The 26,828-nt window shown below is 41.0% G+C and overlaps 1 protein-coding gene across 1 annotated transcript in view; it reads left to right on the top strand.

Annotated features, from left to right (window-relative positions):
• The window catches only part of PRKCH (protein kinase C eta), a 327,473-nt gene that overhangs the window by 290,087 nt on the left and 10,558 nt on the right, over window positions 1-26,828 (top strand). The window contains exons 11-12 of the mRNA XM_082242620.1: window positions 1,236-1,374; window positions 7,917-8,105. Of these exons, the coding sequence (XP_082098746.1) occupies window positions 1,236-1,374; window positions 7,917-8,105 (328 nt within the window). The remainder of the gene's footprint in view (window positions 1-1,235; window positions 1,375-7,916; window positions 8,106-26,828) is intronic.

Below are 26,828 nucleotides of genomic sequence, written 5' to 3' on the forward strand. Positions count from 1 at the left end.
TAAGATATAAACATGATACTCCTTTGCTTCAATCAAATTTAAATAAATGTAATGAAAAATAATGTAATGTGTAAAGAAATAAATTACCATTGAGTTATATTAGGGTCTTTTTTTTTTACTCGCCAATACAATTTACTGATACTTCAGCTGTCAGCAATAATACAAATCATTGAAAAATAATTTTACAATTTTGTGTGTTTTTTTTTTTTATTAAATGTGAAACGTAAATATATGTTTAAGGTGTAAAAATATTAATGAACAAAGCAAACAAAAAAAAAGTTTTAATTAATAATCGTTTATAAAAGAGAAGTAAATTAGAAAAAAAAAAAATCAGCAGGAAAAAAATAATTAAATGGAGAATAGGCTGATTAGGGTAAATTAATGGTGAATAAGGGGTTAAACAGAGGAACAATTTAATAAAAACAAAAAATGTGTTTTTTTACTTAAAAGGTTGCTTTAGGCTGGGTTTACACTAGTGCAAATTCCATGCAAGTTTCCCTGCATCCAATTTGCATGTCAGGAGACTGTGACAACTCCGGGATGGCTGCGGAGCAGTTTGCAGAAGAGCCACTGTCACTGTCTTATCCCGGCGAAGCCGGCTTCCCCCGGCCGGGAGCAGACAATTGTTCAGCAGGAGGGATTCCCCTGTCGGCATTCTCTATGTTGATGGGTGAATCATGCAAATTTCTTTGCAGAGATTCGCATGTATGGCTAGCCTAAAAGGAGTTGATCAAATTGTGTGAATACGTGATTGTATTATCCAATCACATGAAAAGCGAATTCCTGACCACTCTGAACACCTAATCATGTGCCTATAAAAACCATAAACATGAGTTTGTTCACTTCAAATAGCCAATATCGTGAAAAACAAACAGTTTGAACTCCTTTTGCATTTCAGACCAATTGTCTTGCTAGAACCCTACTAGTAGTCTTTAAAGTGTAACTCCGGCCCCACAGTCTGTTACATTTCATGCAAGCATCTTAGAAACCATCATTGCAGGGACCTACCTGCTGCCAAAAAACGTCATATCAAGGCAGGTGCAGTTGACTGGTTGATACAATTTGTTTTGGTCCTTTATATTTTGTTTAAATTACATATTTTTTCTATTATGTTTCAAGTTTAAAAAATAATGTAGAAAGTTTACTTCTTCAGACGTGTCCATCGCAGATTAGTGTCTAGCTTCTCTTGGATGACTATAAGTTGTTAATAAATTCACTGCTTTAATCTCTTGCAGAGATCTGAAGCTGGACAATGTTTTACTAGATCATGAAGGACACTGCAAGCTGGCCGATTTTGGAATGTGTAAAGAGGGTATTCGTGAAGGATGTACGACATCGACATTTTGTGGGACTCCAGATTATATAGCACCAGAGGTATTTTAACGCTCAATCATGTTATTTCCAAGACTGCCTTAAACAAAGCCTCCCGGAGATACAAAAAAAGTCTAAAACTGGCCATGCACCGTAACATTTTTGCTCAAATGTTTATACAGAAATTTTGAAGAATCATTTGTCGGAACAATCTTCCTTGGCATCATTGACTCAACTAATTTCATTTGAAGGCTCTTAACATTCATCCAGACCTTCTACTCAAATGGGATCCCATATGTAATAAACAGGTTGCATAACAATATATAGGATTTTAAGTGAAATAAAAAATAACACTGCACTCCCCACTTTCAAACCTATAAGCGGGCAAAAGCAGCCAGCCTAATATTTGGGTATTACAAACTGTCATGCCTCCAGCATAAGGAAATAATTAATTCTATTGGAAGTTGTAATACCAATATTGGCCACAAGATGCCACTGTGACATACTGTTGTACAGTACTTTATGGTACTTCCTGTTATCTATTGCTGGTATTAGTTCCACCTCTCTCTGAGAGAATCTCCATTTTAGATTTACCTTGTGACACAGCCAGACAGCATCTAAAGTTCCTGTGGGAAGATTCCTGAACCCCCCTTTGAAGCATCGCTGGTATGCCTATAAACTGTTGGTTATATACTCAATGCATATACTGTTTATGTTTGTATACTGATTATATGCCTTTGTGTGTTTATTTACAGTTTCACCTGACTCTCATATTCACAATCCTATTCGCATATCCATTCTGACTTGTAACCTGTTCATGTCACCACTATTCTATCTCTGGAATAAAGCCTTAAGTTACAAAAGGACTGGTTATTGCAGGATTAAAGGTTTAGCTGTATGTTGAGCTGCACACGCCTGGGGCATACGTGTAGTGAGAACAAAATTTAGGATTTTAATATATAGGATTTTAAGTGAAATAAAAAATAACACTGCACTCCCCACTTTCAAACCTATAAGCGGGCAAAAGCAGCCAGCCTAATATTTGGGTATTACAAACATATAAAAACATTTGTGCAAAGAAAGGCAGCGCTATGCCCCAAGTAACAAACTAATATTGTGAAAGATGCAAATATGATAAGAAACCAAACTAAACGAACTATAAATAATACATTTCAATGTAAAAAAAAAAAAGGGCACTGATAAAGTCCAGAAATATTGAACTTGTAGAAACATATAGTGCTACACAAAAGAAGTGCTTCTCCGTGGAGAAAAGCAGTCGGCGTGCGTGATGTCACCACATAGGCCAAACCCATACACGTTTCACCGTTGGATGCCTGCCGGAATCCGTTAAAGCGCTGTGACTCTGCTAATGTTGTGAGTGCAATATTTCTACAATAATAAGCACACTAAAGCATTTTACACTATTGGCAGCTTCTATGGTTTTATATATACACTGTATTGTCAAAATTATTGGGGCACTTGCCTTTACACGCACATGAATTTTAATGGCATCCCAGTCTTAGTCTGTAGGGTTCAATATTGAGTTGGCCCACCCTTTGCAGTTATAACAGCTTCAACTCTTCTGGGAAGGCTGTCCACAAGGTTTAGGAGTGTGTCTATGGGAATGTTTGACCATTTTTTTCCAGAAGCACATTTGTGAGGTCAGACACTGTTCATGAAGATGTTCTATCGGGTTGAGGTCAGGACTCTGTGCAGGCCAGTCAAGTTCCTCCACCCCAAACTCGCTCATTCATGTCTTTATGGACCTTGCAAAGGGTGGGACAACTTAATATTAAACCCTATGGACTAAGACTGGGATGCCAGTAAACTTCATGTGCATGTAAAGGGAGGCATCCCAATACTTTTGACAATATAGTGTACCTTTCCTACATCTACCTGGGGGAGGAGTCCAGAGGACATCCTGAGCATTGATGTGCCTAATTGGGCGGATTTCTGTGCAGCAGACCAGTTGGGAGTTGTACATATGCTTACCATGTCCACTCATATACAGAGGGTCATGGTATTCTGGTAAGCTTTTAGGAAGCTGTTTTTTTGCACAAGGTAAAATGGTGGAAGCATTTCTTCTTCTGTGGAGCACTATATGTTTCTACAAGTCCAATATCTCTGGACTTTATCAGTGCACATATTTTCTTTTTATATGTTGAACTTCATTATTTATTGTTTAATTGCTTTGTATAGTTTATCATCATATTTGCACCCATTACAATATTAATTTGTTACTTGGGGTATAGCACCTTCTTTCTTTGCACAAATCTATACATTTTTTCCTGAAGGAAGACCACATTTACAGAGGATGAAACATTTTTTTTTAATTAAATTCTGTTAATATGGTCTTCGTTTGACTGTGGTAAATGTTTGTAATACCCAAATATTAGGCTGGATGCTTGTTTCTACAAGTGAAGAATGTAATAAAAAGTAGACAGTGCTTGCAAAAATAATACATACCAAAGTTCATATGATCAAATATCAACTATGTAAAGTGCACAGTGCTAAAACATAAATAAGTGAAGTCCATTTCAGTGAATGAAAGTGCACAGGTACTTATAATTAATAAATAAATAAAGTCCAAAACTTGTGCAACTAAATAATCCAAAATATTAAAGAGCTGGAGTCCTGGTGATGCTGAGGTGCTGAGATGCAAAAATCATGCAGGGGGCCTAAGATCCCTCCAAGAGCCGCACTCACCAGATATGGTGGACTCCTTTATTACATGTTTCTACAAGTGGTTACACCAATATTTCTGGACTTTATCAGTTCCCATTTTTTTTGTTAAACTTTATTTATTATTGAATTGATTTGTATGGTTATGTATTATTATCATATTTGTACTTTTAACAATACTAGTTTGGTATCTTGGGTATTTTTGGCACCTGGGGCCTTTCTTTGCACTTATTTTTTATGTATTTGTAATACCCAAATATTGGGCTGGCTGCTTTGGCCCGCTTATAGGTTTGAAGGTGGCGAGCACAGTCTTTATTCTTTATTTCAATTGAAATCCTATATATTGTTATCAAACCTGTTTGTTAGATCTGATGTCCCATTTGAGGATCTGGATGAATGTTAAGAGCTTTCAAATGAAATTAGTTGAGTCACAATGATGCCAAGAAAGAATGTTCTGACAAATGATTTTTTCAAAATTTCTGTATAAATGTTTGTATGGTTATGTATTATCATTGCACCCTTAACAATTATTGGTTTGTTACTTGGGGTATAACGCTGCTTTTCTTTTCACAAATATATATGATTTTTCCCGAACGAATTTAATTTGGGAAAACACATTCATCCTGCTGCGTTCAGATTTTCTTGTACAGTAAACCCCCCTCCATTGCGGGGGTTACATTCCGGACCCACCCGCGAAAAGTGAAAATCCGCAAAATAGAAATACCCTATTTAAATACACTGTAGGCATGTTTTTATAACTTTCACTGTACTTTTAAAAGCATTTTTAAGGTCTTTAAACACACTTTTAAAACAATAGAAACTCATTTAAACACATAAAAGATACTGAGAGACAGAGCAAGAGCTATGGAAAACACAAAAAGATTTAATTATCAATGATTTAATTAGTAAAATAACATTACAGAAAAAAAACGCAATATACCGGGACCGCAAAAACTGAACAGCGATATAACGGGGGTTTACTGTACTACAGCTGAAAACAAATGTTGACTAAAATTATCAAATGATTCTACCTTCTAACCTTCCAAATGAATTGTTTGAAATCCAACCATGAGTGTCCTTGTTGGCATCGCCCAACTCCACAAACTTTGATCTAAAAATCTAATGAGGCAGGTGGAAAACAGTGACTACATCCAATCAGATATACAGCGAGGGCTGTCGCTGGTTGTCTGAATACAATAGCCAGCAGGGGAGATTCCTTTTGTCTATGCTGTTTAGCGAATTTTAAGTGCCCACGGATTACACAAACAAAATCTATACATCTATGACTAGCCATAAGTGTAGTCACATTCTGACTTGTAGTGACTGTTATAGGACTATCTCAAACTACTGTGTAATTATCAGTTTAAAGTGGAAAAAATGATAAGCGGCTGTATACCTATAGTAATGTGTTGTGGTGTATTCGTTTTACATAGTAGCAGGAACATTAATTCTGATAACGTCTATTTACTAATAGCTGTCCTGTTCCTCTCCTGCGCTGAACACTGCCGAAGGTATCCTGTTTAGAATAGGAAGCTAAACCATTCATGCAAAATTCTGCTGGCCTCTGTGAATGATAAACCAGCAGGAAAGGAAAGTAAATAGGCACAGAACACTAATGAATGAGTATCTGTCCTCCAGGTCAAAGATTATAGTGGACCTTTCAGTAACGTTACAAGTCTGCCTGAATACACTTCTGACTCGCCACAATATAATGCAAAACAATAGAATTATTAAAACAGATGTACCTTTTATTAATAAACAAAGAAACAAAGAAAACTGGCCCGCGGGACTTTAGATGAGGTTGTGCTTAGTGGCTGGAGATCAAAGAATACATAATGCATGAGTAAAACAATAATAAGTTTTTATTGCATAAATGGACAAGTTGTATGAGTAAAATTCATAGCATGTACTACCATAGCACATGATATAGCTTAATAGCTATTGTATGCAACATGAACAATAATCCATCACATCATAGTAAATAACTTGGTGTAGCCACTTGATTACATAAATTTCATGAAAGTAGGATATATGACATCATGATCAGCGCTCCTCTCCATGTGATCACGGACGGCTCGGCTCCATTTGATCTCCTCTTACCCGCTCTACATGACGTTAGGGCCCGAGGCTTGCTGCCGGGATGGGATCTACATGGTTTGGAAGATACATCTCCCCACCTACCATGGATCCCCCTCTCCGGCCTGTCTATCCTTCAGGACCCTTCAGCTCCCGGGTGAGATACGATGTGCCGCCTTTCCACACTAGCAAAACTTTTCCATTCTAGTTTTACTTACCCATATATTTTGAATCAAACTGATCTCTGAAGAAGGGAGATATTGCTCCCGAAACGCGTCAGTTCATGATGTCATACATCCTACTTTCATGAAATTTCTATTTATGTAATCAAGTGGCTACACCAAGTTATTTACTATGATGTGATGGATTATTGTTCATGTTGTATCTTATGCATACACTAGCTATTAAGCTATATCATGTGCTATGGTAGTACATGCTATGAATTTTACTCATACAACTTGTCCATTTATGCAATAAAAACTTATTATTGTTTTACTCATGCATTATGTATTCTTTGATCTCCAGCCACTAAGCACAACCTCATCTAAAGTCCCGCGGGCCAGTTTTCTTTTTTTCTATATGTATTTAGGGATGGAGGTGTGCTTTGGCGGTAACCAGACCACTATTCTTTGCTGTACTTTTATTAATAAAATGCAGTCTTTGAGCTCCAGGCAAGCGACTATGCCTAGGGTAGTATGATGTAATTAGTCTGCTGCAGGCTGGAAGAAGCTTTTTCTCAGTCTCCTCTTCCACCCAGTAATGAGACTTAACATTGTAACTTTATAGGCAAAAGTCATAAGGTAAGAGACTGCGACAAGGACTGATCTGTTTCTGATATTTGTGAACACTGACAAGAACTGCACAGATACCAGGATTTACATAATTGTGTCATGTCTGAGCCAGGATTTCTGTCCAACAAATATACTGTATGCGGACCATGGACGATGGAAGAAAATAATGGCTTGGTCCACTTTAAAGCAGAACTTCACTCAAAGGGGGAAGTTCCGCTTGTTTGCATCATCCCCCTCCTCTTTTACAAATGGCACTTTCAGGGGTGGGGTGGGGATGTCTGGTACCTGATTTTGACAGGTACTTGCTCCCACTTTCGGTCAGACCGCTATGAAAGCTTGCCTCTCCCCTTCCCCCCCCCCCCCTTTTCCCTGGGGCCTTTTGGGACACATCACAGGTCCCAGAAGACTGTGGGACCTTTCACAAAGTGCAGTGGGGCTTGCACATGCTCAATGGGAAGCTGTCTATGAAGCTGCAAGGCTTCAATGACAGTTTCTCTTAGTTAAGATGCAGGCACCTGGACCCAAAGCCGATAGAAGAATCAGTTTGGGCGAGGACACCTCAGGATCCCTGGACAGGTAAGAGTTCTTATAATAAAAGTCAGCAGACTTTAGTATTTGTAGCTACTGACTTTTGACTACTGACTTTTTAATTTCTGGGAGGAGACTGGAGCTCCTCTTTAAGCAGTGGGAAGATTCAACTTTCCCTGTCAAGACCAGTAAAACTGGGAACATCCTTTTTTTGTTATGCCTGAGCAAAGAAAGCCTTATTAGCTTTGTTTTCTACCCTATCCAACATAAACTTTAAAAAAAAAAAAAACGTTTTTGCTTTAGATACACTCGAACAACAGAAACTTTGCAAGCTGTAACAAAAGTTGCTGTATAACCATGGAAGGGGCAAAGAGGAAATTTCATTTAGGCCCCCGAGCCCCAACAAAGACTGTTCTTATTTAGCAGTCAAGCAACACTGTTTTTTCTTTTTACATTTTTGCACCAAAGTCTGCCTTTTATTATTACCTCTGAACATTACTATAATATTGATGGTTCTCTTTGATGCAGATTCTACAGGAAATGCAGTATGGACCCTTGGTGGACTGGTGGGCGATGGGTGTTCTTCTCTATGAGATGCTTTGTGGCCATGCCCCTTTTGAAGCAGAGAATGAAGACGATCTGTTTGAAGCTATTCTGAATGATGAGGTTGTCTATCCAGCGTGGCTCTCCCAAGATGCTGTGGGAATTCTGCAAGCTGTAAGTATATTACTAAGATCTTCCATTACTCACTTGCTCATGAGATGCTGGCATGACTGGAATATTTTGTCCCAGTATCCAACACAGTGCAAAATTTCCACTCGTTCAGCAGAATTCTTTTGGCATTTTTCAGCTCTTTCAGTAGCCCATATGTGAGGTTTCCTAAATACGTGTATATTTTAATATGCTGAAAGATCAGAGACTGTGACATGGATTGAGAAGAACTCTCACTAATGAAGACATACAGATTCAAAAACCTATCCTAAAGAGTTGTGTCTACAAAGTGGGCTTTAAAGTAGATCTAAGCACTAAGTAGATGACTTTTCGTTTGTTAAAGTCTTGGGTATCATGGACAGTCACCCACATTTTTCCATAAAATACTTTCTAAAAACATTTTGCATCTCAGTGCTTCTGATCTCTTCCAACTCTTTTCAGCCACTTGTATACAACATTGGCTGCACATCATTGCCCTGAACCAGTTTCTGCTGCAGCCTTGGAAAATCTTCAACACTTCTAGGAGAGTCGTTTTTTTTTTTTTAAGTCTGCACTGGTGCAAAACCTAGAACGAAAAAAACCCGTAAGTGAACAAAAAACAAGCATGTGAAACACTAAAGAGTGTGCTTTTGTCCACCCCGCAAATAAGTAGGACCTCTACCCTGACCCCCGAGGCGCAAAGCTCCTGACGGGGACATGGGTTTACATGGTCTGCCTAGCTAGAAGGCTTGGCAGATCCCATTCTTCTAGGCCAGCAAAAGCAGACCAGCGAATACTTGGTATGGGGAGCTCTCCAGAAGAGAGACCCCCCCAGAGGCAGTAAAGGAAGGAACTTAAGGGCCACACATCCTCCCCCTAGATGTCAGGGTAAGTCTAAGGACTCACACCCTTCATCCAGTGAAAAACAAACGCTGAAGCGAAAGGTGAAAAACTGAGAAAAATAAATAGAAAATAATAAAGTGGCCGTGCCATAGTGCACTGGTCTGTGCCCCCAGCCGCCATCTGGTTCCTTCCTCCAACCTCTATATCACTGCTGAATGACATAAGATTTGAAAGATGGAAGCAACGCATGCATAGGCATCTGACCTTGTGTCTCTTCTCTCTCCTCAGCAAGAAAAGAAAGAAATCCATTTTATGGGGGCAAAGACTGCACATAACCCCCCCCCCCCCACCCTGTCCCAAAAAAAAAAAAAAAAAAAGAGTTGAACCCTTAGGCCCCATTCTGACCTGTGCATTGCAGTAAAGGCGCTCATACATGGATCCAAATTCAGCTGGTTCAGCAGGGACAAGATGAATTTTGATCCATGTATGGGGAGGCTGGTTGTACAGAAGTCGATCTACCTGTTTTTCATGTATTGAAGTTCCAATTCCAAATGAATGGGCTGACTTAATGCAGTGTGCCAACATACAAAACCATTGCGTTGCATTAACACAGTACAAATCTGGCCCCAAAGAAACGGTGGAACATGGAGGAGGTAGGAATGAATTAAGAAGTTTCAGCAGCACTGTCATGAAGTACCAAAGGGATGTGACTGGAAGATTTGGGAGGCTGCCGCAGGTATGTGTACATCTAAATGCCTGCGCTTCATCCCTGCAGCAGTTTGCCTATCTTTTCCTGATGACAGAATCTCTTTAAAACTGTACTCCAGTCTTGCCGTTAGTCTTGCACATTTGTTCAGACTCCTCTCCTGTACTGAAAATGCTTGCTCTGATTTTAATGTACACTGTGGGCTTCTCAGAGTGTGCACTAGAAGCCACAGCAAGCCAGATGGAGCCCAACCTATTCCCTAGCTGCAGCACATCCAGTGTGATGCAGCTCATTCCTTCCCAGTCTGTTTCTGAACCACCCAGAATCCATTTCGATCATGGGTACTCAGCATCACATGTGAGCATAGCATGCTCCTAAAAAATTGTATATATAAAAAATTTTTAAAAAATAATTCAAGTTTTAAAAATACAAATAAAACCTACTGACATCATCCACTACCCTACTGACCCCAATCTCTGCCCTACTGACGCCGTCCACTGCTCTACTGACACCGTCAGTATATATACACATATGTGTTTGATCTTTGAGGTGCACACCCTAATGCAATAGGCCTGTGCATGTGAGCGTTACAAAGGGCAGACGGTCTTTATGCAAATACAGTTTTCCTAGGAACATCAACTCCTCCAGACTGGCATCTGCCAACCAAGATATTTGATATTTGCATAACTCCTCCATCAGGGCTGAGGGCTCTTCAAAAAAGTACTGAGGAAAGGTGATGTGATGTCTTTAGGAAGCTGTGTGTAGCATCCTTCCGGCTCCTACCATCGGCCATGATCTGCCTGCACTGTGGACAGAACCACAGAGACCCGGCGATTGGTGTCACTGGGGCTGAAATACAGTATGCACAAAAAAAAAAAAAGATGTTATTAAAAAGTTTAATTTCCATGCTAAAGCAGAGGGCAAAGGAACCAGAGAAGGCGAAATGAAGCAGATTAAACATCAGTTTTAATTTGAACCTTTAGACACTTATATATGATGATACTCTTATGTGTCTGGACTTGGCTCCTCAGAACAATAGAGGAATCCAAGAAACACTCACTAACACTGATACATTGTTTAATAGAAGTGTAGATTAATCCCCACTCTCATTATTGTCTAATCCCTTTACAATCCTAGTGACGCAGGTCATCTAAAAAACCAAGGTTAGGTCCACCTTTCATTTCATAAAATAGCAAATGCATATCACACACCCCTGCAGTGGTATCTCACAGTTATTAGTAGCAAACCTGTAGTGAAGGTTAAAATGAATTGGGATTATTCGGCATTCATGTGTAGCCTTGATTTAAAACTCATAATTAATAGGATGCTCATCAGCATTCTTGGCTAAATCTCACATAATACTATAAATTAAAAAAGCACCTCTTACTTGCCATGAGTAAAAACAGCATCATAAAGCTCCTATTATGCTTAGCATATGCCAAGACCATTGTAGATGTTTCATGTCATTAGACACCGTAGAGCACATGTGTTACACACAAGGCCCGTGGGCCAAATTTGGTCAGCCAGGCCATTTCATATGGTCCTCACACCTCTCCAGCAGTACCCCCTCATCCACGCCCCCACCTTGTCCCAGCAGAGGGCAGCAGAGAGCAGGACAGAACTCCTCCACCAGATTCTTTGCTTCTTTGTGCAGCCACAGCACTCACTTATATCAGCCTGCCCTCAGCAGGAGTCTGCTGAATGTACTCAGCATTCAGCAGACTTTTGGCAACTGACTCCATATCTCCTCTGGTCCTCCTCCAGACCCTGTACTTTCTGCTTCCCAGGTCTGCTTCCAGCTTCTACCCGGCAGCAGCCCAAAGTAAGGGGGTGAACTGTGATGTGAGGCACTCTTCTCTTCTGATAATCTTGGATGGGGTGCTTTGGACATCTAGTCTTACCGATTCAACTGGCCCTTTGGGGGGCACCATAATGCTGATGGGGCCCTTGGTGAATTTTAGCTTGATACCCCTGCTGTAGAGAATCTATTCTTCTGAATCAGTAGAGCTAGTAGTCACTAGGGGTGCTTCATAAATGCTCTTAAACATGATTTTTGACCTTTCTCCATAACTAGTGAAAGACAGGGCCACAAAGTGGTATAAAACCCAAAACCAAAAATTTTATATTTTTCAGCTTACCAATCCTTAGATATGGGGCCTGTATTAGTTTTCTCTTTTCAGGCTTTTTCACTCTCTTTTTACTTGGTGATCTGGCCAGTAACACACCTCCCATATAAGGGTGCCCCCACTCTGGAGGAAGGAGCAACAGAGGCACTTTTTGGACCGCAGCATTGTCAGTCTGGGAAGGAAGTGTTAGATGGACTAACAGATTTAGATATACTAAAAAAATTGAAACCAAACTTCAGCTAATACTTTATAAGCAGTTACAGTAACAGAGAGAGGTTAAGAAAAGTAGGTACTACTTCCTCAAAAACTTTGGACTTTGGAGGCACAACATGAGGCAGGTAGTATATAGAAAATATCAAACTTTTTTACAAAATTTCTAAAACAACATAAAATTATAGCAACATCCTCTACTAAACAATGGGTCAACGGATACCCAAAGCATGGGGGTATAGAACCGATCATGTGGAATTTGTAGAAGTCCATCAAGGAAAGGTAAGACTAGTATTGACGTAGATATCAGTAGTTATGTCCACAGTTCTTCCATGTCTAGAAACCAACGCGTTTCGCAAGATGCATTTGCTCTCTCAGGGTTGGTTGGGTGGGTGCTGATAGGCCTTGAAGATAAGGATCTGGGTGGGAGTAAAATCCTGGGGGTGGACATAGGGTCCCCTGCAGAGAGGAGTCGGAGGACACCAAACGGTGGCCCAGGTATCCACTTCTCCCAGCGTATGAACTGCCAAGACCAGACTAATGAGCTAGGATGTTCTATCGAAGCACTCTACAAGGAGATAAATTTGAGTGTAATCTTATAACCTGGAGCCCGGTGAGGTATATCCAGGATCTTGAATAGATTGCAGATGTGATGGCTGAATCAAAGAGAAAGTTAAGAGAAAATTCAACCACATGGACACTAAGTGCGATAGGGCATCACGAAGATAGCCCAAATATTTACTCAAAAGTCAAGGTGTGTTACCCAGAGCCTGAGGGAATGTCTCATAGTATTTCAAAAAATGACCCAAGCCAGAAAATTCCAGAGCTAGGAAGCTCTTAAATGGAGACCATAAGTGGCCAGGTATAGGGAGTGCCTCAGGGTGGATGTAGTTGTGATCCTCCCAATGGTCTCAGTTGGTCTCCCGGTTACAGTAACAGCTTTTTCCTTTTGGGGATAAAGTGGTAAATGTTTTTTCTCAACCGTCTAACTGCTACATCTGCAAGAAATCTTGTTTTTATTAAACACAGCAGACTTACTGGCAGGGTCACCAAAACGAATTCTAAAAAATTTGTAAGCTACAATAACATAAATGTTTGCTTTTGGTTTTAAATAACTTTAAGCTAAACATCAGCATTCTCTAAATTGATAACCCCCATCCCCAGCTAAAAAAGGGCTTAATAATATAACAAAGGAATACATACTTTTATTCCTGCAGCAGCCAGTGCTCCTTCTCTTTCCAGTGCCTAAATGTGGGTGAGCACTCCTACGTCATTACTTATAATGCGGACTAGTGGTGGCTTCTGGTTCTGCATTGTATGCGAGGACAACCTCAAAAGGGGCAGCAACAAGAGCAGTTAGAGACTGGCAAGAAGAGATGTTTTGGGGGACCATTAGTCACAACTGGAACCAGATAATAGTAAGTATTTACCTGTTTTATGTCATTTCCTAGATCAGGGGTCTCCAGACTTTCTAAACAAAGGGCCAGTTTACTGTCCTTTAAACTTCAAGGGGGTGGGGGCAAACTGTGTCCATTGGGGGCAGCAAATGCCCTGGTGCTAATTGGGGTAAATTACAAAAAACATTACAAAAGTACATAGATAGTAGGAGGCTACCATTATTGGTGTTAGTGGGGGGAATAGTGCCCCATCTTTGGTGTCAGTGGGAGGAATAGTTTTCCATAATCTATATCAATGGGAGGAGTTATTCCCCATTGTTGGTGTCAGTGGGGGGAATAGTGCCCCATCTTTGGTGTCAGTGGGAGGAATAGTTTTCCATAATCTATATCAATGGAGGAGTTATTCCCCATTGTTGGTGTCTTTGAAAGGAATAGTGCCCGTTGTTGGTGTCTTTGAAAGGAATAGTGCCCCATTGTTGGTGTCATTGGAAGGAATAGTGCCCCATTGTTGGTGTCAGTAGAAGGAATAGTGCCCCATTGTTGGTGTCAGTGGAAGGAATAGTGCCCCATTGTTGGTGTCAGTGGAAGGAATAGTGCCCCATTGTTGGTGTCAGTGGAAGGAATAGTGGCCCATTGTAGGTGTCAGTGGAAGGAATAGTGCCCCATTGTTGGTGTCCGTGGAAGGAATAGTGCCCCATTGTGGTGTCCGTGGAAGGACTTTTGCCCCATTGTTGGTGTCAGTGGGAGGAATAGTGCCCCATTGTTGGTGTCCGTGGAAGGACTATTGCCCCATTGTTGGTGTCAGTGGGAGGAATAGTGCCCCATTGTTGGTGTCAGTGGAAGGACTAGTGCCCCATTGTTGGTGTCAGTAGAAGGAATAGTGCCCCATTGTTGGTGTCAGTAGAAGGAATAGTGCCCCATTGTTGGTGTCAGTGCAAGGAATAGTGCCCCATTGTTGGTGTCAGTGGAAGGACTAGTGCCCCATTGTTGGTGTCAGTGGAAGGAATAGTGCCCCATTGTTGGTGTCAATGGGAGGAATAGTGCCCCATTGTTGGTGTCTGTGGAAGGAATAGTGCCCCATTGTTGGTGTCTGTGGAAGGAATAGTGCCCCATTGTTGGTGTCTGTGGAAGGAATAGTGCCCCATTGTTGGTGTCTGTGGAAGGAATAGTGCCCCTTTATTGGTGTCAGTGGAAGGAATAGTGCCCCATTGTTGGTGTCAGTGGAAGGAATAGTGCCACAAGGGCCAAATAACGGCAAGCAAAAGTCTGCATCTGACTCGTGGACCGCAGTCCTTTATTAAATTGGCATTTTAACAATTTAGTGAATACCCAAAGTTAGGCTTTAACCTATACCAATCCAAAATCCTTCATTACAAGGCTGGTAGTTGTTCAGTTCCAGTTAAAGGTGAAGTATAGTACCATTAGTTATATTTGTAAGTAGGTTTAATTATTTAGTTTCAACTAAAGTAATTTTGTTATAAGACTTTACCTGTTTCATTTTACATATTTGTCTTATATTAAATGTATTGATTTGTAATTTATTGACTAGAGGGAGCTCTAACCAGCTCATTAAAACGACATGGTGTAACATGATCACAAGAGAGAAACTGTAAGCTGCAGAAAGTAATTTCACTTGGGTATGTGTGTGAGGGTGCGCTGACTGTGATTGGTTAAAGCCGCTACCTGTATTCAGTGCCTGAATAAATGTATATAAAATGGTGAAATAAATAGGTGCGCTAAAACAATATAAGTATCCAAAAATATGCAAATCAGCAATGTGGATAACAGGTGTATGGTGTGTTCAAAAAAGTCCAACATATAAATCTTTAAATGTCCATAAATGATAAATCAAATAGGTGCTCAACAGCAAAGAAATATCTTCAACTTCAGTGTGATTAACACCCACCACCAGGTGAAATTCCTCCTTACCAGACGGAAAAATAAGGTGTGCACAAATTAACATATATGTTGATCACTGCAAACGTGAATGCTGCCAAACTCCACGTGAACCACCCAAAATGGTCCCTTACCGGATAATAAATGAAAAGTGCATATAGATGGACTTAGAATCCCCTTCCACTTCCTCCGTATGTTATCTACACAGGGGTGCCTTTTCAATCAGCAGATGGAAAGCGTTGTGGTTCCACTAGTGTCCACTATTAGCTCCTTCACTCTTGACCTGTAGCTGGATAGGTATGTGACCAATGGGCCAGTAACCTCCGAGCACGGGGTGTAGGAAATAAAGTCGCAATAGTGTGATACCTTCTAAACCAGTTTATTTAAAAGCAGTATTGCACTTACAGTTTAAGCAGTTCAAATCAGCATGGTATGTTTTTGTTCCGGAATTCCTAAGGATAGGCTCGTGTCCGGCTGCAGCACGGACCCCGAGCAGTCGTTCGTGACGGTAACGCCTCCTCTCTGACGCGTTTCTTCCTATTGGACATTGACCGAGATAGGATTGGTTTGCGTACCGTCACTTCCGCCTTTTGTACCTACGAACCCGATACATCACTTCCGGTGTCTGCACAGAATGTCTTGGACTTATCTTCTTATTTAAACGCAAGTAAAGGTGCATTCTAAATGTAAGATGGGTCACAGAGTCTTATTTTGGAACGGGAAGTCCCGATCTCTCACCAGATCGCTGGTATAATCAAAAATAGACTCCGTGATGGTACCGATCCAAATTGCCTTCAGTGACACCGGAAGTGTTAGTGATCGAAGTTCCTGTTTGCCTATATTTCACTTCAGAACATGTTTTAATATCTCACATCACAATTGTAACTCCTAATATCTGTATCACACAGACAAGAGTCTACACTAGTATTGTTGATGTTTTTAATCTAAGGAAGTTAGTAGATGTGTTATTGTATAATTTATATCAATGGCGTCAAAACACATGTTCTGAAGTGAGGTATAGGCAAACAGGAACTTACACTTCCGGTGTCACCGAAGGCAATTTGGATCGGTACCATCACGGAGTCTATTTTTGATTATACCAGCGATCTGGTGAGAGATCGGGACTTCCCGTTCCAAAATAAGACTCTGTGACCCATCTTACATTTAGAATGCACCTTTACTTGCGTTTAAATAAGAAGATAAGTCCAAGACATTCTGTGCAGACACCGGAAGTGATGTATCGGGTTCGTAGGTACAAAAGGCGGAAGTGACGGTACGCAAACCACTCCTATCTCGGTCGATGTCCAATAGGAAGTAACGCGTCAGGAGGCGTTACCGTCACGAACGACTGCTCGGGGTCCGTGCTGCAGCCGGACACGAGCCTATCCTTAGGAATTCCGGAACAAAAACATAACATGCTGATTTGAACTGCTTAAACTGTAAGTGCAATACTGCTTTTAAATAAACTGGTTTAGAAGGTATCACATTATTGCGACTTTATTTCCTACACCCCGTGCTCGGAGGTTACTGGCCCATTGGTCACATACCTATCCAGCTACAGGTCAAGAGTGAAGGAGCTAATAGTGGACACTAGTGGAACCACAACGCTTTCCATCTGCTGATTGAAAAGGCACCCCTGTGTAGATAACATACGGAGGAAGCGGAAGGGGATTCTAAGTCCATCTATATGCGCTTTTCATTTATTATCCGGTAAGGGACCATTTTGGGTGGTTCACGTGGAGTTTGGCAGCATTCACATTTGCAGTGATCAACATATATGTTAATTTGTGCACACCTTATTTTTCCGTCTGGTAAGGAGGAATTTCACCTGGTGGTGGGTGTTAATCACACTGAAGTTGAAGATATTTCTTTGCTGTTGAGCACCTATTTGATTTATCATTTATGGACATTTAAAGATTTATATGTTGGACTTTTTTGAACACACCATACACCTGTTATCCACATTGCTGATTTTCATATTTTTGGATACTTATATTGTTTTAGCGCACCTATTTATTTCACAATTTCACTTGGGTGCATTAGCAGGTGACACAGTGGCCAGCCGATAGTTTGTGAGTTGGAGTGGAATCACATAACATGCAGCCTGTTTATTGTGATGCAGTATAGAGAATACATAGGAGGAGGGAGTTTTTCTTTTTTCCTCTTGGATTCTATATACTTGCTGTTTAGCCCTGGCACTTTATTATTGTCACATTACAAGTTCAAAGCCTGTCTCCTCATCTTTTATCATTTAGTTGTATAAAGTCAGTCAGCGGTCTCCAGTGTTTCTGAGAAGCAGATATCAGACTGGGTTATTTTTGTCTATGGGGATTTCTTGCTCTTCGTACACAGATCTTTATTTTAGCTGTGGATGCGGAAATGTTGTGTAGCTTTTCTTCACCCCAGGAGTATGCTGTAAATGTGTACATTTCCATCCTGTTGCTTAGTCTCCTTCACTTCCTGTGGGAGAATCCATCAAATTCCGAGCTAATTTTGGAATGCAGATCTTCACCAGTACATTGCTGTTCCAGAATGTTTATCTGAAAGCATCATTTTCTTCCTAAATCAGCTTAAGTAATATTTATTTGCAGAGTGTTGTCAGATACACAGCATTATAGTTAATTAAATCATATTATAGATCCAAAGTTGTCAGCATTTTAAATGCTTTCTGATTAAACTGGTAATCAAATGGCCTAAAGATGGTGTCTATGGTGCGTGAAATGTAACTTATTTTTTTTTAAGGCTGATCTCCAGATCTGATCTCAATTGTATAGCTGCAGTGGGGAAAATAATTATTTGATTCCTTGCAAGTTTTGTAAATTTGTCTGCTTACAAAGAAATGGAAGTATCTCCCATGAGACTTTATGCCACTTTATGGACTTTATACACAAGATTAAAAATTGCATCTATACACCAAAGATGTCTGGTTTAGACACTGTACACAGTAATCTAATGTCACCTATCTAAGGGTGACCAACAAAGCCATTACCCCGTACAGTGTCTAGACCCCACATCTTTGGTGTATAGATGCAATTTTTAATCTTGTGTATAAATAAAGTGTTTTTACTTTTAACAACATTGTTCCAAAAAAATCTTCTTTGGCTGCCATAAAGTCCCATGGGAGATACTTCTATTGTACCTAGTTTAAAGGGACGGAGCAACCTCTGACTCATGAGATACTCCCTTCAACTTAATGCTATGTTATAAATTGAGTTGCAGTTCAGTGAGAAAAATACAGTACATTTTTCATCCTCAAGCAAAACCAGACTTAGGGCCCTTTCACACGGGCGTTCCGCATGTCCGTATATCATCCTATTTTTTTGCGGATGATATACGGACATAATGTATGTCAATGGCATTGCGGATGTCAGCGGATGACCACCCGCTGACATCCGATTTTCGTCCTTTCAGTTCTGTTCCATTTTTTTGGAAAGGAACAGGACCCTATTTTTGTTCCGTGTAAAAAACGGAACGGATGCAAATTCGGATGTCAGCGGTGTCATCCGCTGACATCCGCAATGCCCATAGACATACATTATGTCCGTATATCATCCGCAAATGGATGGGATGATATGCGGACATACGGAGCGGATGACACAAATGTCGTCATCCGCTCCGTGAAAAGAAAAAAAAAGTGCCGGAGCGGATCGCAATGCGGTCCGCTCCGTGTGAAAGAGCCCTTAGTACTTGGTGGAGAAACCCTTGTTGGCAAGCACAGGTGTAAGACGTTTCTTGTAGTTGGTTACCAGGTTTGCACACAACTCGGGAGGGATTTTGGTCCACTCTTCTTTATAGATCTTCTCTAAATCCTTAAAGTTTCTTGGCTGTTGCATGGCAACTCGAAGTTTCAGCTCCCTTCATAAATTTTCTATAGGATTAAGGTCTGGAGATTGGCTAGGCCACTCCGTGACCTTAATGTGCTTCTTCCTGGTGGTATGTTTTGGGTCAATATCATACAATCCACGACCCATCTTCAGTGTTCAGGCGGAGGGAAGAAGGTACTCATCCAAGATTTTACAATTCATGGCCCCGTCCATTGGCCCCTCAATGCGGCAAAGTCGACCTGTACCTTTAGCAGAGAAACTGTTTTCACCTCCATACTTGACTGTAGGGATGGTGTTTTTAGAGTCATAGTCAGCATTTTTATTCTTCCAAACACAGCGAGTCGAGTTAATGCCAAAGAGCTCAATTTTGGTCTCCTCTGACCACAGCACTTTCTCCCAATCCTCCTCTTAATAAATTAGATGTTCATTGGCTAACTTCAGATGGGCCTGTACATGTTTCTTCTTGAGGAGGGACATCTTGAGGGTGCTGCAGGATTTCAATCCATGGCGGCATATTGTGTTACCAATGGTTTGTTTGGTGACTGTGGTCCCAACTGCCTTGGGATCATTCACAAGCTCCTCCCTTGTAGTTCTGGGCTGATCCCCCTCTTTTCTCATGATCATCCTTACACCATGAGGTGAAATCTTGCATGGAGCTCCAGACCGAGGGCGATTGACGGTTATTTTGTATTTCTTTGATTTGCGAATAAAAGCTCCACAATTATCTCCTTCTCACCAAGCTTCTTGTTGATGTTTTTTTTAACTCATTGCAACCTTGAGCAGGTCTGCAATCTTGTCCCTGGCATCATTTAACAGCTCTTTGGTCTTGCCCACGAGTTATTGTTAGGAGCACTTTCCTAAATGGACTGAACTAATCTGTGTACCACATGAGCACATACTGTAGCCAGTCTGTGGGAGCCAGAATTATTGTTGGTTGGTAGGGGATTAAATACTTCAATCATTCACTGAACTGAAACTCAGTTTATAACATTTGTATCATGCATTTTTTCTGGATTTTTGGTTGATATTCTGTCTATATTATTTAAAATACACATATGATAACAATTATAGACCAGAAATGTATTTGTAAGTAGGCGAACCTTGTGTTCTTGTAACTTAGTTACATAGTTGGTAAGGTTGAATAAAGACACCAGTCCATCCAGTTCAACCTGTGTGTGTGTTTATGATAATACCATTTCCCATATCCCTGTATATTGCGTTCACTAAGATTCCCATCTGCGATTCTTTTTTAATTTTCTATAATACTCAGAGACACCACCCACTGTGGAAGGGAGTTTCACATCCTTACCACTCTGACAGTTAAGAACCCCTTACACAGTTTAAGGTTAAACTGTTTCTCCTGCAACTTCATTGAGTGGCTACATATCCTGTTAATAGTTACACTTCTGTGCACTGAACTGATATGTCGCATAATAACTTTTCAAGCTATCCTCTATGAACTAATAAAAATCTCCTCTTTATGTAATGCTGAGGGGGGTCTTTGTAGTCCAGTTTAGGAGAGCCTGAGTTGGCAATGCTGCTGCTCAATAGATAAAGAAAGGTGAGTGTCTTCACCCTAAGACAGTGAAGCATGTTAATAGCAGGATCACTAGGTCAAAATAATAAAAATAAATAATAAAAAAACTCAAGGGGGTAACATGTCCAGCCTCCAGTCTTTAAAATTAAAATAATTGCAGCCACCATATCTCTGTATTGGTAAGTTGCAAAATATTACAATTTTGTTTTTGGTTTTTGTTTACTTAGAGTTGGCATGGTCCACATCACTCACCTGTAAGCAAGCATTAAAATGCCTATAATGTTTTTGAAATGCTTGCCTAGGTGAATGAGTGGGAAAGCGAAGAAAGGACCTTCCTGCATGCTAATGGCCTACTTTAAGCAATAACCCCCCATGCATATGGGTCTCCTCATGCTTTTGTCGTTCCTTATAAAGCAAAGTAACCTGCAAAGGTAGAATATTCTCTTATACCCTCTTTTCTTCCAATTTTTATGTGCAATTCCGAATGCCCATTTTAGATTAACACTATTATAGCAGAAGAATACAATTTCAAGCCCTGAAAATCATGCCACATATTAAACACAATCCTTTGTGAGTAGGTTTGGATCACATGAGGTCATGCTGCTGTCCCGAGATTGCAGGTTTCAGCTAGACTAATTATGGCACTGCTGTGGTTGAATAGAATTTAAAAAGAAATTTGAAGCTGTCTTTTTTTTCCCAGTACATTGTGGGTTTTTTGTGCACCGACGCCATAAATATCCACTTTATTTAATTTCGGGAACTACTTGTAAATGTTTCACTTACTTTCCCCCACCTGTTGGAGCTCAAACAGAACCAGCATTCACCATAGTGAGGTGGAATTTCTGCAGCTGGAGGCTCGCCAGGGCAAACTGAAATGGCATCAGACAGTCTGAATGAGATGAACACAGGACATTTTAGTTATATACAGACAGGTTCGTAAAATACACTTTTTTAAGAATTCTTTAGTCAGCATAGCTGGGATCCTTCTCCGGCCTTAACCACTTGTAATATATTAGCGTCTCCTTTTCATGCACTAGAAACACAAAATCAAGAATTGTTGCCATGGATAACACATACAGTTTTTGTTTCATACACAGAGTAGCCTTATAGAAACAAGAACTGCACTGTTTGCATTACCAATAGACCCCAAGTTCTTGGCATTTGTTGTCAGGCACAGGTTGTATTTGTTGCAGGGCCTACTTTGTTTAGGTGCTTCTGCTCCCTGGTTTGGATATCTAGGAATAGGGGGGTTTACTTTTAAGTAACAAGGTTTGGTTTTAGGGGGTAAAGCTGACTACAGATGGAGTGATTTTCTTTCCTGCAGCCACAGGTTGCAGGAAAGAAAATCGATTGATTCCCCCTATCAACACTGAATATGAAGATGGGGGGAATCCCCCCCATGGAGCTATTGTGTTCTCGGGGGTTTCAATGAGCAGTTCTGGCCAGGAGAACACACAGTAATTGTTGCTAGATGCTATAGGTACTGGCAATACTTGCATGAAAAATCTAACAGACTGACTTGAGCCACGTTAATAGGTCAACCAAATAATTTGGGTACAATCATCCTGCCCATACATAGTTCGAATTTCAGCTGGTGACTCCTGAACTATCCAAGATTCGAACCCTCTATTGACAGATTAAGTGAAGTTAGTTGGGGAGATTAGGGGAAAGGGAAAAGCCTTACCCCAGCAACGTCTTCAAATTTTGAATGAAGTGGAGAAAGTTAAACAATTTGTCAGGTTTTTATTTCTGTTTTGTGAGCTTTTTGGGGGAATTTTCCCTGGGACACCCATACAAAAAATGAGGGTTGTCACAAGAACAAGACAGCAATAGTCATTATCAAAAGTTCTGACCTTACTCTACCATCAATGTGTTTTGTCTGTCTCTCATTAGGGAGATTTGGTATTATTTCCTCTCCTGAAAGTAAGTAATGAGATATCCTACCAAGGAGGACACAGATGGCGAAAAAAAAAAAATAGACAGGTGCTCTAAACTCTCCCTGCTCTGTTACAAACAAATTAAAAATTGGCTAGAGGTTGGCATCTAGTTTGGAGTTTAATGGCGTGGTTAAAGCTTTTTGGGCAACACTTCTCCTATGGATCAAAGGAGTACAATTTTTTCTGCACTCCTGTGACCTGTTTTGAGCTAAAGTCCGCTGTTGGCTGACGTAGACCATATATTCGGGATCCACTTAGAATCCTGGATCGGCACCTGGCTCAGCCTCTCAGCGATCCGACGAGAGTCTGAACCAGCCTCTCCCACCCCCTTCACAGCCCAGCGTTCCAGTTAGTACTGCGATATGCAAACTGATCTGGCAGTGTTGTTAACTTTGTATTGACACCCCCAGCAGTTTGCATATGGCAGTGTGAACTGCCTGCGAGTTTAATGCGATTCGGAAACCCGCAGTGGATTCGCAGGGGTCCAGCATTGCATATATGTGAACCGCCACTTACCCTAGTTAAAAAAAAAAAAATTCATTAGGAAATGTAAAAGATGCCAGATTCAGAAGTCATTGAGTTTGTGATGCTTTTGGAAATTCCCACGATTGCAGCAGCATTACAGAAACCATACATAGATATGAAAAGATATAAACTACCAGACAATGAATTGGCAAGGAAAAACGCTTCATTTAATTGAACACAAAACAGTGATTCACCTCTACTAGACGTCAGTTGAGGTTATCAAGAAGCTGGAGACTTGAGGAAATACTAAAAAAAATATTGTGTTCCAAGATTAATGGTGGATAGGAATCATGCAGGCTGGAATTGTCAGGCTTGTTAAACTATTATTGATGGAGCCAAACACTTGAGGAGCAATGTCCTTTAGAAGGTCAGCAACAGAAAGACCTACAGCTGCTGTAAATATCTACTCAGCTGGCACATGAGACAAGACAGTAGTGCTTTGGATTGCTGCCTGGAGAATTACACAAAGTGCTGAAAATTTTACTTAAAATGATGAACGATTCAAATAATGAAAGCATTAAAGCTGAATTCTAGGCATTTATTTAAAAACAATGGTTACAATTATTAAATTATCAAAACAAATATTAGATGTATTTAAAATGCAAACAATATAAAGACCTGCATTTGACTTGATTTCTGCCTCTTGTAATTCTCTGTACTCCGACTGGGGAAGAAAGGGTCAGTACCCGGGGCCAATCAAGTGTCCTGCATGCACATGTGCTAACAAAGAGTATGCTTAGTCAAGAGCATAGAGATGACCTCATCATGGTGTTGCTGCCTCTTTACTGTCCAGTTAAAGTGGTAGTATACTCAATGTTTTTACTTTTACCTACAGGTAAGCCTTATTATAGGTACAATTAATATCTGTTAAACCTGCACGGTTTAGGAGATATTTGCCCTGCATGCAGCCGCTGACACTAGCGGCGCATGCGCTCTGAAGGTCCGGCGGACCTTCAGAGTTCCTTGCCGGCCACTTGCCGAAAAAGTGACTCCCGCGCGCATGCACGGGAGTGACGTCATCGAGGCTCTGGCCACTCACAGCGCCGGAGCCGCTGAACCCGGAAGAGACGCCGAGGGAGCATGACAGGTCCCACAGCGGTGTCCGGGCGTCCGTGTCGGGGCTTCGTTTTTAGGTAAGTCTTTCATAATGAGCTAGTATGCGATGCATACGAGCTCATTATGCCTTTGTCTTGCAGGGTTTTTTGTTTTTGTTTTTTTGTTTTTTGCACTATACAACCGCTTTAAAGTGATAGTAAATGATCACCTAAAACAACCCATTCAGTTTAAAAATACACTGCTCAAAAAAAAGGAGCACTTTTTAATCAGAGAATAGCATCAAGTCAATTAAGCTTCTGGGATGTTGATCTTGTCACTTAGTAGCAAAGGGGGTTGTTAATATGTTTCAGCTACTTTGGTGTTAATATAAAGAACAGGTGCACTAGATGGGCAACGATGATAAGACCTCCAAAATGGGAATGGTTTTACAGGTGGAGGCCACTGACATTTTTTTCCCTACTCATCTTTTCTGTCTGTTTTTCAATAGTTTTGCATTTGGCTAGGGTCAGTGTCACTACTGGAAGCATGAGGCGATACCTGAACCCTATAGAGGTTGCACAGGCAGTCCAACTCCTCCAGGATGGCACATCAATACGTGCCATTGCCGGAAGGTTTGCTGTGTCTCCCAGCACAGTATCAAGAGCATAGAGGAGATTCCAGGAGACAGGCAGCTGGACAGGGTATAGAAGGTCCTTAAGGCCTTGCATGACCGGTATCTGCTCCTTTGTGCACAGAGGAACAGGATGAGCACTGCCAGAACCCTACAAAATGACTTCCAGCAGGCCACTGGTGTGAATGTCTCTAACCAAACAATCAGAAACCGACTTCATAAGGGTGGCCCCAGGGCCCGACATCCTCTAATGGGCTCTGTGCTCACTGCCTGGCACCATGGAGCTCGATTGGCCTTTGCCATTGAACAGCAGCATTGTCAGGTCTGCCACTGGCACCCTGTGCTTTTCAGAGATAAGAGCAGGTTCATCCTGAGCACGTGAAAGGGTCTGGGGATGCCGTGGAGAACGATATGCTGCCTGTATCATTGTTTAGCATGAACCTTTTGGTGGAGGGCCGCACAGACCTCTACAGGCTAGACAATGGCACCCTGACTGCCATTAGGTATTGGGTTGAAATACTTGGACCTATTGACAGACCCTACTCTGGTGCAGTGGGTCCTGGGTTTCTCCTGGTCCACTGCCCAGCCTCATGTGGCAAGAGTATACAGAGAGTTCTTGGAGGATGAAGGAATTGATACCATTGAATGGCCCCCATGCTCATCTGACCTAAATCCAATAGAAAACCTCTGGGAGATTATGTTTCGGTCCATCCAATGTTGCCAGGTTGCACCTCAGTCTGTTTAGGAGCTCAGTGATGCCCTGGTGGAGATCTGGGAGGAAATACCCCAGGACACCATCCGTCGTCTCATTAGGAGCAGGCCTAACGTTGTCAGGCATGCATACAAGCATGTGGGGGACATATTGGAGCAACATATCAGGAATATGAAGCATTGGGGTAACGCTTTAAGCTGGCCATAGATGGATTGATATTCAACCAGTTCAGCATGGACTGGCTGAATTTCAAGCTGTGTGGCCACTCCTGGTCGATAGAAGTCGATCTAATGATTAGCTTCCATTGAATGAGTATATTGGATAGAATTTCTTGATCAGCAGCTGCAGCCACTGATCAGAGTATTCTGACAGCAGAAGGAATCTTCAAATCATCTTGCGTCTGTTGGTGGAGAAATCTTTTTACTTTTTCTTTTTTGGCAGAACATAAAGCAAAGATCCATCTATTTCCAGCTTTACATCCTGGGAGCAGGGAGGGAACCTGACTATATTAATTGTCTGGACTAGATGAACAGGAATATAAAACCTATGACAGTAAAGCCAGCCATAGATTGTTCGAAACTCGGCTAGTTCAGCAGGCACCGGCTGAGATTCTAATCATCTACGAGCAGCCCGATTGTACCCAAGTTGATCCATGGTTCGACTTGGGTACAACCAGCATGTCAGATTTTTATATACGATTATTACCGGTGGCTATAGTTGCTAGCAGTAATTACTATGTTCTCCGCCGGGAAAACACAATAGCACCGCGGGAGGGATTCCCCTATCAGGGCAATTGTGTTTCCTGCAACTCCTGGTGTTAAGAAAGAAAATCGCATCATCTATGGCTTGCTTAAGCTGATTCTCCTATATGCATTTTAACTGTGGATTTACTGTAGCTGCCAGGTGAAGCTAAAGTAGAAAAGTAGATTAAATGTGCACAGGATCACATTTATTATAAGGTACTGTGGGCCTGTAGGAGCTGCAATATTTTCCACCTGATAAATAAAACTGGAAGAGCAACTCTAGACAATGCCTTTTAACCCCACACAGTACAAGAGAACCCAGAAAATGTTCCATACAAAGCATGTGTGATACGTAGATAGGGCACGGCTTAGGTTGATTCAGATACGTTTTTCTTTACACAGCTGTTAGGACCAGTTCACACTTGTCCAATTTTCTGCAGTAAAAATTATTCATTCATTTGTCAGGGACTCGAACGGTGAGATCTCTGTGCTAAGTTCTTGGATCTGCACACCTGCTTTAGACATTAGGAGAGGCTACCACTTTTTATTCATTTTCTATGATTTGTTGTGATATAGATAATATTAATACCTGGAAGGAGCTAGAGTGGCTGGAAAAAGACACTGATCA

Source organism: Pelophylax lessonae (genome assembly GCF_965119305.1).
Source record: "Pelophylax lessonae genome assembly, chromosome: 13".
In the NCBI taxonomy this organism is placed as follows: domain Eukaryota; kingdom Metazoa; phylum Chordata; class Amphibia; order Anura; family Ranidae; genus Pelophylax; species Pelophylax lessonae.